The sequence below is a fragment of the Drosophila elegans genome, unplaced genomic scaffold (genome assembly GCF_018152505.1).
Source record: "Drosophila elegans isolate 14027-0461.03 unplaced genomic scaffold, ASM1815250v1 contig_814, whole genome shotgun sequence".
Lineage (NCBI taxonomy): Eukaryota > Metazoa > Arthropoda > Insecta > Diptera > Drosophilidae > Drosophila > Drosophila elegans.
The window spans coordinates 19,564,740-19,580,417 of NW_024546167.1; the positions used below are offsets into that span (position 1 = coordinate 19,564,740).

A 15,678-nucleotide genomic window follows, 5' to 3' on the forward strand; every position below is an offset into this window, starting at 1 on the left:
GGTTACGACCTAATTAATAAAATAGCTGGGAACAATAAACTGTTTTATTACAATCTCTTGTATAAGTATAAGCATTCGCTATTCATTAAGTTCAACGACTTATTGTATTTGAGCTTATTTATTTTGCGCCACAAACAAAACACTTGTTTAAATTTTTTAATTGGGAATTTGTATTGTTTTTGTATTTCCTGTTAAAAGCATTGTTTCCAGCAATTCGCTTCGCAATGTTAATTTTACTTGAAAAAAAATATTTAAAGCAAATACCATTTTTGTTTTTAATTATAAACATATTTTTTAGGAGCAATTATTACCTTATGTTTTAAAATGCAAGCCTAAAGAGTTTAAAAGCTATCTTTAACATTTATTTTTTTTTAGCTTTTGCAAAGTTCCAAGCCGCATTAAGTCATTCTTACTTAAGATTTTTCTTTAAATTTATGTGATGTTTTCCATTTCCATTCTTTGTTTATTTTCTAGAATAGGGATCCACCAAAATGCCATTTCAATTGAAAACGAACATTTGATACGCAATTTCAATAAACAGATGATAACGACACTTAACCCCCGGCAGCTCTAAGCACCCCAGCCACTCCATTTAACCCTCGATAACCAGGTGATTGTCTTTTTCGAGTACCCGGGCATTATTGCGAAAAGCTTTGTGCGAATTTTCTCATATTTCGCCGGTAAGTCCTCCTCAAGGACAACTCAAGACGAGGACAAACGGCACAAAGCAAATATAAATATGCTAAAAGGGAACAACATTTGAGAAAAAAATATATTCTTATTTGTTTTTCATACCTATTTTGTCCCCTTTTTACTCCAGTAATTGTTATTTGATACACACAAATACCAAAAAGTTGTATTATTTTGCTTTTGGCATATATTTGCAAAGGATACGAATTCTAAAAAGAAAACTTAGAAAAGGAAAACGATAAATGGAAAATGCCCATGAATGTTTTCTGTTAACGCCAAGTCTGGGCAATGAGCCAAAATTCAATTAAAAACTTCAAAAGCCTCCTAACAATTTCCAACTGCAATTAGATGAGAGAAAACACACACAGAAAGTCCTGATTGCAACACTGAGAACCAGCTACAAATGCAATATATACAGATACATGGACGCAGCTGAGATACAAAAACTTGGCTTTGCTAAAGTTTTAGCTGTTATGTTACAAAACCAGCTAAAGGCTGCAAAACTGCCATTCATACGCCCTTTTCGCATTCTTCTATCAGCCGATGTCCCAAATTTGAAAAAGAAAAATCATTGGATACACAAAACTAAAGTTTGTTGTAATAAAAAGTTTTAGATATATTTAAAAATAATTCTACAATAAAATTTTTCCTAAAACCAGTTGGTATTTACTACACATTTATTTATTATTTATATATATTTATTATTTTTGTTTCCAATTGTTCCTAGTTTACGAGCTTGGAATTAACTTTTGAGTTTAATGGATTATTTTAATGATATTGTTTGGCCTCTTAAGGTGGCATATAATGAATTAAAAAACCCTTAGCCATTTGAAAATGAACTGATTCATTTTGAAAATCTATAAAAACAAATACAGAATACTTGCTTAGACTTTTACTTAAGCTCCAACAAATTTAACCATTTAGATTAGACATTAAATTGTTATAGGTATTTTTATTAGTTAAGCGGTATTATTTTTAAACTTAATTTCATTGTTGATTTTTAAATGTGTGTGTATCGATAAGTCTTTCTAAACCTCTTGCCTCATATTTCACATATGGGTATTTAAGTAAATCTTATAATTTTAAGCCGATAATTTTAATCCGATAAATTTGTAAGTTATTATAGTCGCATAAACTTTATCCCGCCCATAGAAATATTTTGCATTATTTATTTTCAATTGGTCATTGACAAGCTGTTGCCATTTGACCTCCCACTGAATCATAGATTAAAATATCATTTTTCTGTATGTTTTTATTTTTTATGTCGATTTGATGGCTCCAAAGTGATAAACAATAACATCGCCAGACTCCAATTTCAGTTCGTAAATGTTTTTAAGTCCCAAAAAGGGAAAATTTGTTGCGAGAGAGCCTGGTTTATTTATCCCTTTGTTCGATTTGTTTGCCTTTCAACTCTTCATTTATCATTTGTTATATATGCCAGAACGGATTTATGTTGCCGCTGTCAAGGGTTTCATTATTATTTGTTTTCCGAGCCCAACGCTCATTCGCATTCGCAACTTTGCGGCATTTGGCATTTGCATTTTTATGGCAACACTTTCAGGGGCCGCAATTATTTCCCCATCTCGAGTCCTGCGAATCGAAAATTTTATTGCTCCTGCATCCGCAGCCTCGTACGTGTGTGTGTGTGTGATGACCTTTATCTCCCTTCGTTTTTTTTCCCAGGGAATTTGGGTGGCAAGTCGAGGCATCAACTGTCATTTGGCAAATATATTGCAGTCACAACATCGCATATAACACATCAATATCCGGCGCGGCCACGCCCACCCACACAATCCGCCCACTCCAACGATTTGCACATAAACAGTAACAGAAGCAATAAGAGAACGAGGGACGAGGGACGAAGGACGAAGGACGAGAGCAAATTGAAAACGACAAAACAAAACTGAAATGTTGCGAACATTTAAGAGTGGCAAGGGAAGTTTTTAGAAAATATAGGTTTTTGATGCTCTGTAAAATTGAATTATTTGAATTTTTGATATTATATTGAAAACAAAGTTTTATTCAACAAAATTTACCAGATTTAAGTTGTTATAGTGTTAATCTCTCTCAGAATTTTTTAGTAATTCAAATATTTGACATGTTTAGTTTAGATTTTAATTCCTTTTATGTTTGTTACTGTAGTCTTAAAAACACGAGCTTCTATAAAAATTTGTTTTTATAGTTAAAAAAAAACGTTCCTTAAAACAAATAAAAAATATTGTCTTTTAAGTTACTAATATACCCTCAGATCGTAGTGCACCCCTTAACTGAAGTTCAAAACGAGTACAACAAAAATTTGTTGTACCGGATATCCGCTTTTCAGCATGTGACGGAAGTTGTTGTCCTGCTCGCACCCTTTAAAGAAATCGAGTTGGCGCTCTGATAACTTCCCTTTCATTTTGGAGCTTGCTTTTTGCCATGTTTTCATTTTTGTTTGTATTTTTTCACTGGCAAAGTGTTGTGCGGCCTCTGCAAGATCTTAATTTCGATATTGATGTCAAATTGTCGTTTGGTTTAATTAAAAAAATCCACAGAATGCAGCAAAAGTGAGGCAGGAAAGCAGAATCCAGAGAAAAGGCAACTGAATTGGGCCCAGTTGTTGTAGGCCGATGTTGTGGGTTTTTCTTTTTGCTCTTTTCATTTTATTTTTGCGCCCTCCCTGCAGTGTGTTTTTGTTCCATAATTCCCGAGTGGCTCGATTTGGAGACCAACACGTCGTCGAATGGTCCACATGGTCTGAACTCCGGAGTTTCATTGTGGCCTCAGGCTTTCAAAAGTTTGCATTTGTACTGCATCCGGAAAATACTTTACAGCCTAAGGATGCTGAATATAAAAGGTTTAAATTGCAGGAGAGAAGATTGAAAAGATATTTATTTATTTTTATAATTAACTAATCGTTAGTGTCAATAATTGCAGTACTTATATTTTGTTTTACAAAAACTTAATAATTGGATTGGCTAATAACCGAATTTATAAGTCTTAAAACAAAAAAATATCCTATTAATCTTATCCTTATATTTTTTATACAAAAAATAACTTTTTAAATTGATATATATTGAATTTATAAATCGGCCCTATTTAATTTATCAACGTTTTTAATTAGACTTAAATAAAAATAATAGATAAAAAGAAATATGAATCGGTTTATAAATTATTTAAGCTTGGAACATTTTCTATACTTAAATTATTTAATCCACCTTTTAGTACATATTTTTTATGTGCAAAAATATATACTAAATATTTTATATTTTATATATATTTTATTCACGAGAACATGTGTTTCTCAAAATTTGATTTATGTCCGATGGTTTACCACAAAACTTCCCTCTGCAAATGTCTGACCCACATATGTTACTTGTATTTATAAATTAATCCACACGAAAATTGTCCATTTCATCAATGCCATTCGAGTTCACTCACAGCAATGCACCATTCGATGGTCGAGGAGATTTTTTTACTTCTGATTTGTGCTACCCAAAAGTTCCATATTCATTATTGATTATAATTTAAAATTTATTTTGCTCGCATGTCATGACAACGATGATGCCAATTTCCACTGCCCGTAGTGTTATTGCCTGCTGTTCTTTTGGAAACTCTCTGCTCTGCTTTCCATTCTGGCCGACATTTTCAACGCCAATTCGCTTTGATGGCTCATGAAAGATGCAATAGTTCGACTGTCGATGATATCAACAATTTATGAATTAAATGGAAAATCATCAAATTGAACAAACCCATCAGTGATGGGCTGTAATGGAGCAATCCTTTGATTGTTTGCCACAACATATGCAAATAATTTTAATTGGAATGAGCAACGGTTTCCTAGAATGGAAATTATGGTTGATGGTATACCGCTTAAAATGATTCAATATATAATTGTGTTTATAGAGTATAGCTTTTGGTGGTTAATCAAAACTGTAGAAATGTATGTTAACGGGTTTAAAAGTAATAATTGTGCTTGTAGAGTATATAGCAAATTATGTATTAATTTGATTATTTTCAACCTATCAACTAATTTTGTTTCAACATTCTTATTTGGTTTGGACCGCTGAATTTCCTACTTTAATCCAAAGTAATGTTTTTTTCGTTTCCGCTCGACAATGTATTTGGAAAACAGCTATAAACTTATCTGGAAGATTGCGAAATATAATTAAGCGAGTGCAAATTGAAATACGCAACGTGCAGTCAGCGAGGTAGTATCCAATATAGTCCCACAAAAATATTCACACAAACTGCAAAACTGGGTGCAAACTTTGTAAGTAGCCCAGCGAAAAGGACTTGGGCTCTGCGACTCTTGGAGCTTTGCAGGCAGCAGGATGCTGAAATAACTTCCTTTTTTGGCCTGTTGGCGTTGGCCTTAGTTGGTTTAACTGGTAATTGAAGTTTGGTGGGGGGAGGGCAAAAGTGAGAATTACCCCAAAAATGGGCAACGAAGTGGGTTCGCGGAGGGATACCGACGGAACTATAGCCCCTGTCCTCGGCGGCAAAACTCAATTTTATTTTGTTACTTTTGCAGGGCAATTAAATTGCTTGGATTAAGTGCAGCGAGTTTCAAAACATTGTATTTAAGTACCTTTCAAAGCGTAATGATATGTGAAAGAAAAGTATTTACAATTTTTTTTAAATCGGTGTATTTTTACCCTTAATTTGAAATTACAGGTAGTGAACAATAAGAATTCGACTCTTGTTGTAACAATTGCCCAAGATCTATGTGAAGCTTTCAAAATTTTAATTTTTTAATTGATTTATATATATTATTTATATATTTTCCTCTATTTACCAAAAATTATGTTCAAGTTTATTTTGACAGAGAATTTCTCCATATTTCATATTTACAATCCCTTCCAAACAATTGATTCAATTCCTGGCTCGTAAAACGCTTTGGCAAAACAACACGAAGCTAGATTGTCTCTCAGAAAAGTTTTGAGCTGTAAATAAAACATAACCATTTGGCACACTAACAGTATGTGGAATGGAAATCGTGCCAAACGGGGCCAAATCTGACTTTCTCTGTAGTTTTTCTCTCATTTTGCCCTGCAGTCGCTGTATCTCAAAGCAGCGTACGTGAACCAGAACCAGAAAACGGAAAAAACAATTTCCTCGCACGGAACTCTAGCTTTAGTTGTGACCCAATGATAGCACAACAAAATGGAATCCCTTTACCAATTCCTATTTTTTTGTTTCCTTAGTTTTTTTTGCTACTTGGCTCTCAACCTTTGACCATGTTTTGCGATGAGAGTTGCCGTTGATAGCATGTGGCCTGTGTCATTAAAATCATATGCTGCGCTGGTCAAAAACTGGCGATTTTTGCTGGGAATCAGATACTGTTGACTTGCAGCCAACCATGAAAGAAAGTGAAACACTCACGCAAACTCTTGGCCGGAAAATGCTGATTTTTGGTGTTTTTGGGCTATTAAATATCTGGCAAAAATTGGTAATTAAATAAAATTTTGGTTAGCAAAATAACAAATAATATCTTATATTTTATTCCCAGTTATATTAATTTTTTTTTATTAAAACTTGTGGATATTAGCAACTATAAAAGTATAACAATATCAATATACTCTCCTTTGATTTGTATTATATATTTGAATTGTATTTTTGTGATAAGCAATTTTTTTTTTTTAATAAATGTAAATTTTTTTTTGTTGAGTAAAATAATTAAAATTCCTTGACTGTTATCTTGTAAACATGGTTTCTAACCCATATTTAAGCCGCCTTCCAGCCCAATCGACCCCACTTATTTGTGGAGCCTAGTAAAGAAGCGTTTATTGTAATAGTTGGGCTTTGTTGGAAACTTTTCAATATCTGTTTGGGGGGAGGAGTGAATTCCGCTCGAATGTGTTCGCTACATACCGCCATGGGGCAAGTTGAGGCCGACATAATGTTGTGTGCCCCATTTTGCGGCCAGAGCTTGAATTTCTCCTATACCACCGCCCCCGATGTTCACCATCATGAGTGGGCGGTGGTGGTGGTGGTGGCGGTGTGCATTGAGTTTCATGACGTCATTAGCGTTAATGGCTGTCCATGTGCATAATGCACAAGTTTAAATATTCATTTTGAATTCATTTTTTGTTTAATGAAAAGTTACACGATCTGCAAATGAGCAGCGACTTGCATTGGAAATAACGAGCCATAAAGTGTTCGCCATTAAAGTTGCGTTCTGATGATGGTAATGAGGTGAGTTGGTTGGGTGGCTTTTTTGAGTTTGGGCTTGGGTTACCCCCACTTTCATCGCCTTTCATCGAATAGTTGAAAGGATTCGGCCCGTTGTCATGTCGACCTTTGTTTCCACTTTGTTAGCCAAGTCAAGATAAAGGATTAAGTTCCACGTGGCTTCTGTAAGTCTCTAGACTTTCCACCGAGCTGTTAGATTTTGGTTAGTCATTAATGAGGTGATAACATGAGTGTGTGTATGGGTGTGGGGTTTGAAAGTGGGTTTGGGGGATATATCTACGACGTTGCCCTGGCATTATCCGATTTCATAATGAATTTAAGCTATGCAATCTGTTAAGCTTGTGGAATTTCATTCAAGGCACTCATTTTAAATGGGGAAAGGGCTTAGAGGTGAGTCTAATTTGGGTTTACTTTTATGGTTTCGCTGAGAAATAATGGTTCTTCATTAGCAAGTTCATTTTACGAACGATGGGAAAATATTGTATTTTTTAAATGTTAAAATATAATGCCAATTTTAAACGATGCATAAACGGAATAATGGTGTAAATGAATAGAAACCATTATATAAATTGGTAATATTTTAGATGCTTTCTTATATAGTTCTCTTGTTAATCAAGGCTTTTACGTCATTTTGTTTTGATGATCGGATCAAAACATATTTTTCATAGCAGAAGAAAAACACTTAACCATAAAAATACAGGAATAAGTGCAATTTTTACTCAAACCCCTCATTTCACAGACATGAATTATCTTCTCCCTTATTTTTTTTGCTTGCCATGGTTTTTTATAGCCCTTTTAGGCTTACCACGTTTTACACACTGGATGTTGCAGTTGAATATGGGTGCAATACCCCTCTTTTAAACCTTTATATGGCCCACTTATATTCCGCACAGAAAACCAACTGGCATGAGTTGGCTTAGTCAGCGCTTACACGCAAAACTCGCACTCACATCAGGCAGTCGTAGAAAAACAGCATATACATATCTATATGTATACTTTCTGTGCATATAGGTTTTAATTTTTTTTTTTGTTGGACTACATTCAACGAGGCATGCAAAATGCCACCGAAATGAAATGTGCAAACAACAACGGTGAAACAGGAGCAACAACTAGTTTGGTCTGGCTGCTGGCTTTACTTTTAAATTATTCTGCACAATTTTATTTCGTTCTGACCATGGTTTCCCAAAAGGTGTTAATCAAACGGTCAGCATATCCCACATGATAAATGTCTGGGGAGTGGCAAAAATACCCGAGGATTCGCCAGCTCTGAATGAGTTTGGCCCTTAGCTAGGTGATTTTGAAATTTTGTATCTTGTTATTCAGGTCAAAAAGTGTACAAATGTAATTACATTTTAAAAAATAGTTACATTTATTAATTAGAAGTCTGCACCCAAAAAAAAAATTGTCATAGAAACTAAGCTATTGTTACATGAACCTTAAACTATTGGGTATCAGAAGTTTGAGTATTAAATTAATTAAAGGAGTGTATTATAATAAAACGTGTTATGTAAGTTGAGAACATTTGTTTTCCTAACCAAGCCAATTAAATGATAAAATAGATGACTCTCCAAAATCTTTCTTTGGTTTTATAAGGTATTTGCCAAGTTGGACAAGTTAAATGTTCCTTAAAAATATAAATTAATCTCTATTAATAACAATTTCTTTTACCTAAGTTAATTGCAGAATTTAGTTTTCTTGTGCAACATTTTACTTTACAGTTTTGCTTAGTTAAGCCCTTGGACAGTATAACCATTCCCTCCCTCTTAAATATCCTTAAAACATTTTGGAATGTTGCCTGCGTTTCAATTGTTCTTCGGCAATTGAACTAGTTCCCCAAATCGCACTCGATTGCCCATGCACCCCGTATTACAAGTTCCGGCTTGGCCTTGTTTTGCGGTTAAGTACCTTATGCCACATGCCCCGAAAACTATGCCACATTGTTGCCATTGTGAATATCACTTTTTACGCTTTTTGTGCTGCCTGCATTTTATGACTTTGCTGCAGTGTGTGTGTGTGTGTGTGTGAGCAGAGTAATTGTTACATGCATTCAAGTTGACTTGCTGCGGTTTATCTGCAATACCCCCTCCTATCCCTTTTGGACCCATACAATTGGCAATTTAATGCCACGACAATGCCGTATTATTAGTTATCCTTGCCATGCCCCTTAGCCCCTTGGCACCTCCCCCCTGCCCTTTTTGCCACGCCCCCTGTGAAACCGAGTTGTGCATAATAAATTAACCGCATGGCCGGTTCGAGTTTTGCTCATTAAAGCGCATTTGTATTTAGTTGTGCATAAAACATTAAGCGAAAATGAGCCAACGTGACCAGAACAAAGCTCATGTCCTTCCGATTTGCATATATCTTTATGTGAGTGTGCATATTTGTTTGGGTGTGCGTGCGTTTGCGTAATTACACATGTATTCCGACGACTGCCCCCACAAAAACGAATTCATTTCCATTCATATTTATACGGCAAAGTGAGCAGATTGCCATCAAACAAGGCGTTTCATCCCGCTCCTGTGGGATCCCCTGTAATTATGTGATTAAAACGCTCTCGACTCGTGGGCCTCGTATTGATTTTAAATTGAATAAACTTATAATTAAGTGAAGGGCCTTTCACTGGACTCACATCAATGTGGGTTGTGTTTTTAGGGCAAGGTGTTTGACAGAATTGGAGCAACATTTTGCGGACTTTGCGTTCCTGGAAATTTGAAAAGGTCAACTGAGATTGTAAACTATTCAAATTCAAAGAATTTTATAGTTACTATTAAAAATAGCTTATATAAATTGCATTAAAAATGTCGTATATTTTTTGTAAGCAGCACAAACAAATACGTATTTTTGTCTATCGTTAAAGCTAAATGTATTTGGTTGCAATTACTTAGTCCTTAAAAAGTCTAAATTTTGAATGAACACAGGTAAAAATTAGTATATGTTTATAATAAGAGTACAGGCATCGAAAATAAATATTTCCGAAACAAAGATAAAAGTTTGCCTTTCGATCAAGTTAAAAAATTTCTTTTTCAAATAATTAATCCCAAAACTTGCATAAATTTTTATAAGAATACCACTCAACATCATTATCACAAAACTATCTTATTAAAATTCGTTTATGCCTATCATTTGGGATATTTTCCGTTTCCACATCACAAATATTCTTAAATTCAACAATAACCATAACCATAAGTTATTTCCTATTTACATATTCCATTCACGGACAAAAAAAAACCCTGCCCATATAGGAAAGGAAAACCCAAAACGTTATGATAAGCTTTATTTCACGAGTCGTAGTATTATATGCATGAAATGCAATTTATTTGCTAAATACCGAAGGGCAGGAGAGTGACCTTTGAAAAAGCCACATCTTCTTTTGTGCGCTGTCACATTTGCTTAGGCATTCAGTGGGAAAAACAATTTAAACTTTCATTACGCTCAACACATTTTGCCCTCCTTCGTGGCCGTCATACATTTGGCCACTTGGGCGACACTCATTCATAAATGCGAATGCGAGCCTCTCAGTCTCCATGGGTGTGCGAGTGGGGTAATTTTCCAGCTGCTTCACATCCTTGAGCTCGGCTTCTTCCTTAGTTTCCGCTCTCCAACTTTTTATACTTCCGCACCCTTGGAAAGGGTATATGATATTTCAAGAATTTCTATTTGAATTTCAGTGGGTTAATTAAATTCCAGGTTTTCATTATAAAAATAAATGGTATAGTTGTTAAATAAATTGAACTTTGTTTCCTCACAAAATATATTTACTTATGTTTGAATTAAAAAATAACTAACAATATTTATTGCTAATTCTAATCAGTCTTCAAAGTTTCCACATTTCTATATGAAATTAAGACGGTTAAGGGAAAATCTTGCTGATGATGGTACCCCATTAATTTTTTCCCAAAAATGGATGTTTGTCGAAAAATTACCTAAGCCCAGTTCCTTTAATTACATAACATTTCTCTTAGATATTCAATTTTAAAAAGGCATAATTCCTAAGGTTTGTGTTTGAATGTTATAAGATTCTGTATTCTAGTTTCACTCTTTTATTTTGTGTTGATTTTCTAAGCGATTTAATGAAATTTAAATTTAAAAAAATGCTTTGCAGAAAAGTGAACCAAAGCCAGCACATTTAATTTCATAACTTTTCTTACAGATATCCGATTTGGAAAAGACTTAATTCTGGAGCTTTTTGGATTAGTTTCCCATAAATCTGCGTTTAAATTTTGGTTTGTAATTTCGCGTCGATTTTCTTCAAATTTGATGATGGTACCCCTTAAAATTTTTTCCAAAAACGGATGTTTGTCAAAAAATGACCTACACCCAGTTCCTTTAATTGCATAACTTTTCTCTCAGAAATCCGATTTTGAAAAGGCATGCCTCCTAAGGTTTGTGGTTTAGTGTACTAAGATTCTGCACTCAAATTTTACTCTTAAATTTTGTGTTGATTTTCTAAGCGATTTAATGAAATTTAAATTAAAAAAAAAACCTTGCAGAAAAGTGATCCAAAACCAGCACATTTAATTCCATAACTTTTCTTACAGATATCCAATTTGGAAAAGACTAAATTCTTTAGGTTTTTGGATTAGTTTCCCATTAATCTGCGTTTAAATGTTGGCTAGTAATTTCGTTTCGATTTTTTAGAAATTTTGATGATGGTACCCCTTTAAATTTTTCCATAAAATGGATAATGTTCGAAAAATGACCTAAGCCAAGCACATTTAATTGCATAACTTTTCTCTCAGATATCCGATTTTGAAAAGGCATACCTCCTAAGGATTGTGGTTTAGTGTTCTAAGATTCTGCTTTCAAATTTTACTCTTAAATTTTGTTTTGATTTTCTAAGCGATTTAATGAAATTTAAATTAAAAAAAAAGCCTTGCAGAAAACTGATCCAAAACCAGCACATTTAATTCCATAACTTTTCTTACAGATATCCGATTTGGAAAAGACTTAATTCTTTAGGTTTTTGGATTAGTTTCCCATAAATCTGCGTTTAAATGTTGGCTAGTAATTTCGTTTCGATTTTTTAGAAATTTTGATGATGGTACCCCTTACAATTTTTTCCAAAAACGGATGTTTGTCAAAAAATGACCTACACCCAGTTCCTTTAATTGCATAACTTTTCTCTCAGAAATCCGATTTTGAAAAGGCATGCCTCCTAAGGTTTGTGGTTTAGTGTTCTAAAATTCTGCATTTAAATTTCACTCTTGTATTTTGTGTTGACTTTCTAAGCGATTTAATGAAATTTAAATTAAAAAAAAAGCCTTGCAGAAAAGTGAACCAAAAACCAGCACATTTAATTCCATAACTTTTCTTACAGATATCCGATTTGGAAAAGACTAAATTCTTTAGGTTTTTGGATTATTTTCCCATTAATCTGCGTTTAAATGTTGGCTAGTAATTTCGGTTCGAATTTTTTGAAATTTTGATGATGGTACCCCTTTCAATTTTTCCATAAAATGGATAATGTTCGAAAAATGACCTAAGCCAAGCACATTTAATTGCATAACTTTTTTCTCAGATATCCGATTTTGAAAAGGCATACCTCCTAAGGATTGTGGTTTAGTGTTCTAAGATTCTGCTTTCAAATTTTACTCTTAAATTTTGTTTTGATTTTCTAAGCGATTTAATGAAATTTAAATTTAAAAAAAAGGCTTGCAGAAAACTGATCCAAAACCAGCACATTTAATTCCATAACTTTTCTTACAGATATCCGATTTGGAAAAGACTTAATTCTTTAGGTTTTTGGATTAGTTTCCCATAAATCTGCGTTTAAATGTTGGCTAGTAATTTCGTTTCGATTTTTTAGAAATTTTGATGATGGTACCCCTTACAATTTTTTCCAAAAACGGATGTTTGTCAAAAAATGACCTACACCCAGTTCCTTTAATTGCATAACTTTTCTCTCAGATATCCGATTTTGAAAAGGCATACCTCCTAAGGTTTGTGGTTTAGTGTTCTAAGATTCTGCATTCAAATTTTACTCTTAAATTTTGTGTTGATTTTCTAAGCGATTTAATGAAATTTAAATTTAAAAAAAAGGCTTGCAGAAAAGTGATCCAAAACCAGCACATTTAATTCCATAAATTTTCCTACAGATATCCGATTTGGAAAAGACTAAATTCTTTAGGTTTTTGGATTAGTTTCCCATAAATCTGCGTTTAAATGTTGGCTTGTAATTTCGGTTCGATTTTTTAGAAATTTTGATGATGGTACACCCCTTTCAAATTTTCCCAAAAACGGATGTTTGTCAAAAAATGACCTAAACCCAGTTCCTTTAATTGCGTAACTTTTCTCTCAGATATCCGATTTTGAAAAGGCATACCTCCTAAGGTTTGTGGTTTAGTGTTCTAAGATTCTGCATTCAAATTTTACTCTTAAATTTTGTGTTGATTTTCTAAGCGATTTAATGAAATTTAAATTTAAAAAAAAGCCTTGCAGAAAAGTGATCCAAAACCAGCACATTTAATTCCATAACTTTTCTTACAGATATCCGATTTGGAAAAGACTAAATTCTTTAGGTTTTTGGATTAGTTTCCCATAAATCTGCGTTTAAATGTTGGCTAGTAATTTCGTTTCGATTTTTTAGAAATTTTGATGATGGTACCCCTTACAATTTTTTCCAAAAACGGATGTTTGTCAAAAAATGACCTACACCCAGTTCCTTTAATTGCATAACTTTTCTCTCAGATATCCGATTTTGAAAAGGCATACCTCCTAAGGTTTGTGGTTTAGTGTTCTAAGATTCTGCATTCAAATTTTACTCTTAAATTTTGTGTTGATTTTCTAAGCGATTTAATGAAATTTAAATTTAAAAAAAAGGCTTGCAGAAAAGTGATCCAAAACCAGCACATTTAATTCCATAACTTTTCTTACAGATATCCGATTTGGAAAAGACTAAATTCTTTAGGTTTTTGGATTAGTTTCCCATAAATCTGCGTTTAAATGTTGGCTTGTAATTTCGGTTCGATTTTTTTGAAATTTTGATGATGGTACACCCCTTTCAAATTTTCCCAAAAACGGATGTTTGTCAAAAAATGACCTAAACCCAGTTCCTTTAATTGCGTAACTTTTCTCTCAGAAATCCGATTTTGAAAAAGCATCCTTCCTAAGGTTTGTGGTTTAGTGTTCTAGGATTCTGCATTCAAATTTTACTCTTAAATTTTGTGTTAATTTTCTAAGCGATTTAATGAAATTTAAATTAAAAAAAAAAGCCTTGCAGAAAAGTGAACCAAAACCAGCACATTTAATTCCTAACCTTTTCTTACAGATATCCGATTTTAAATAGGCATATCTCTACAGTTTTGTAATTTAATTTTCTAAAAATCTGCGTTTCAATGTTTGCATGTAATTTCGGGTCGATTTTTTTGAAATTTTGATGATGGACCACCAGACCCAGGGCCATAACTTACAGAATATTTCAATGGAAATGTAAGAATAAGTATTCACATTTAAGTTTTCTAAATTTATATTCTGAAATCAACATTAAGTATGGAGTAAGTTTATTTTTTTTCAGTTTATATTTAAGTGTATTTTAGTTATCAGAAAACTTTAACATTTGTTTTAAAATAAATTTTAGTTGTATTGAAGTGTATTTAAAGTATCATTACCCTCAAACGGCGTTTCTTTCATCTTCTTGTGTGAAATTTACCGGATTTTTGCGGCATTTAGGGTAGTTGTAGTGGCAGTTGAGTAATTTCCAGCAACATCTGTGGGCACCCGTCGTATTTCCGCTTCCCTTACACCCTGCGACTTCCGTTTCCGCTCCTTACCCCTCTCTTGCCGCCCCTTATCATTATTGCTCATCAAGCGTTTCTAATGAAGTCGTAAAAATTGAAAACTTTCAAAGCATGTGAGCGTGTCCTTTATCTCCTTTCCCGCCCATCACTTTGTCCTTTTTGTGGCGTTGCGGCTTATGTGTTTTGCTTTATAGCCTTCTCTTCTCCATTTTTTTTTGGGTACATTTTTCCCGCTCGTCATTTTAGCCTGTGTTTTTTTTATTTCTCTACCCGCCATTAAATGTTTATTTTCATGCGGTTTTTCCACGCTTTCTTTGGATTTTGTTGATGTGTATTTTTCGCATTTTTTGTGCAAACTCACATAATCAGCTTTAAGCTCTCTATGCCTGCAGCTTTGTAAGCTGGCACACACCAGTAAATATTTACCAGCAAACTCGGTTTGTTTGTTCGGTCTCGACCGCTCTCGATTTAATGCTAATTTGGTGTTTCAGGCTCGTAAATAATTACAACTGCCCAAGGACAGACACGAGCCCTAGGAATTATTTAGTTTTAATTTGGCAGCAACACCTGCGCATAAGTCTCTACAAATGTATAAACAAATATACTTATATAAATAATTTGTGTAAATCTGGAATAAGCTTTAAAATTTTTTAGCCCTTATTTATTTAATTATTTACAGACTTTAGCAATTTCAGTCATGAAAATGTCACTTTTTGGTTGAAACAATTGAAAAATTACAAATTTTGAACATCTAAATTTTAGTTTTCTGAACAGGGGCATTTTTTTCTTTCTTGCCTTTAGAATGGTGTGCCGCTTTAATCCCTTTTATATAGGACCAGTGCCGCCAAGCTGCTGTACGGATCTGAATCCTGACTGCAATTGCCCACCCTGTTCGCCAGATACAGGGTATCAGGAGCCTCGACCCGTTAATGAGGAGTGCAATAAGGGAGTATCCAAAAAGGAGACCAAGGAAAGCAAATGTAATCCACCATGCAAAGAAGCCCCCAGGAAGGAAAAGTCTAAGAAGTCCAAAAAGAAAGATACTAAAAACACAAAATAAAAAGAGTTTTTGCCATTA

The 15,678-nt window shown here is 33.8% G+C and overlaps 1 protein-coding gene across 1 annotated transcript; it reads left to right on the top strand.

Moving 5' to 3' along the window:
- The first annotated feature begins 15,294 nt into the window (after positions 1–15,294).
- LOC108134706 lies at positions 15,295–15,678 on the top strand. The gene has a single exon (XM_017255102.2). It carries the CDS (start codon positions 15,403–15,405, stop codon positions 15,658–15,660), a length of 258 nt encoding a protein of 85 aa, XP_017110591.1. The 5' UTR covers positions 15,295–15,402; the 3' UTR covers positions 15,661–15,678.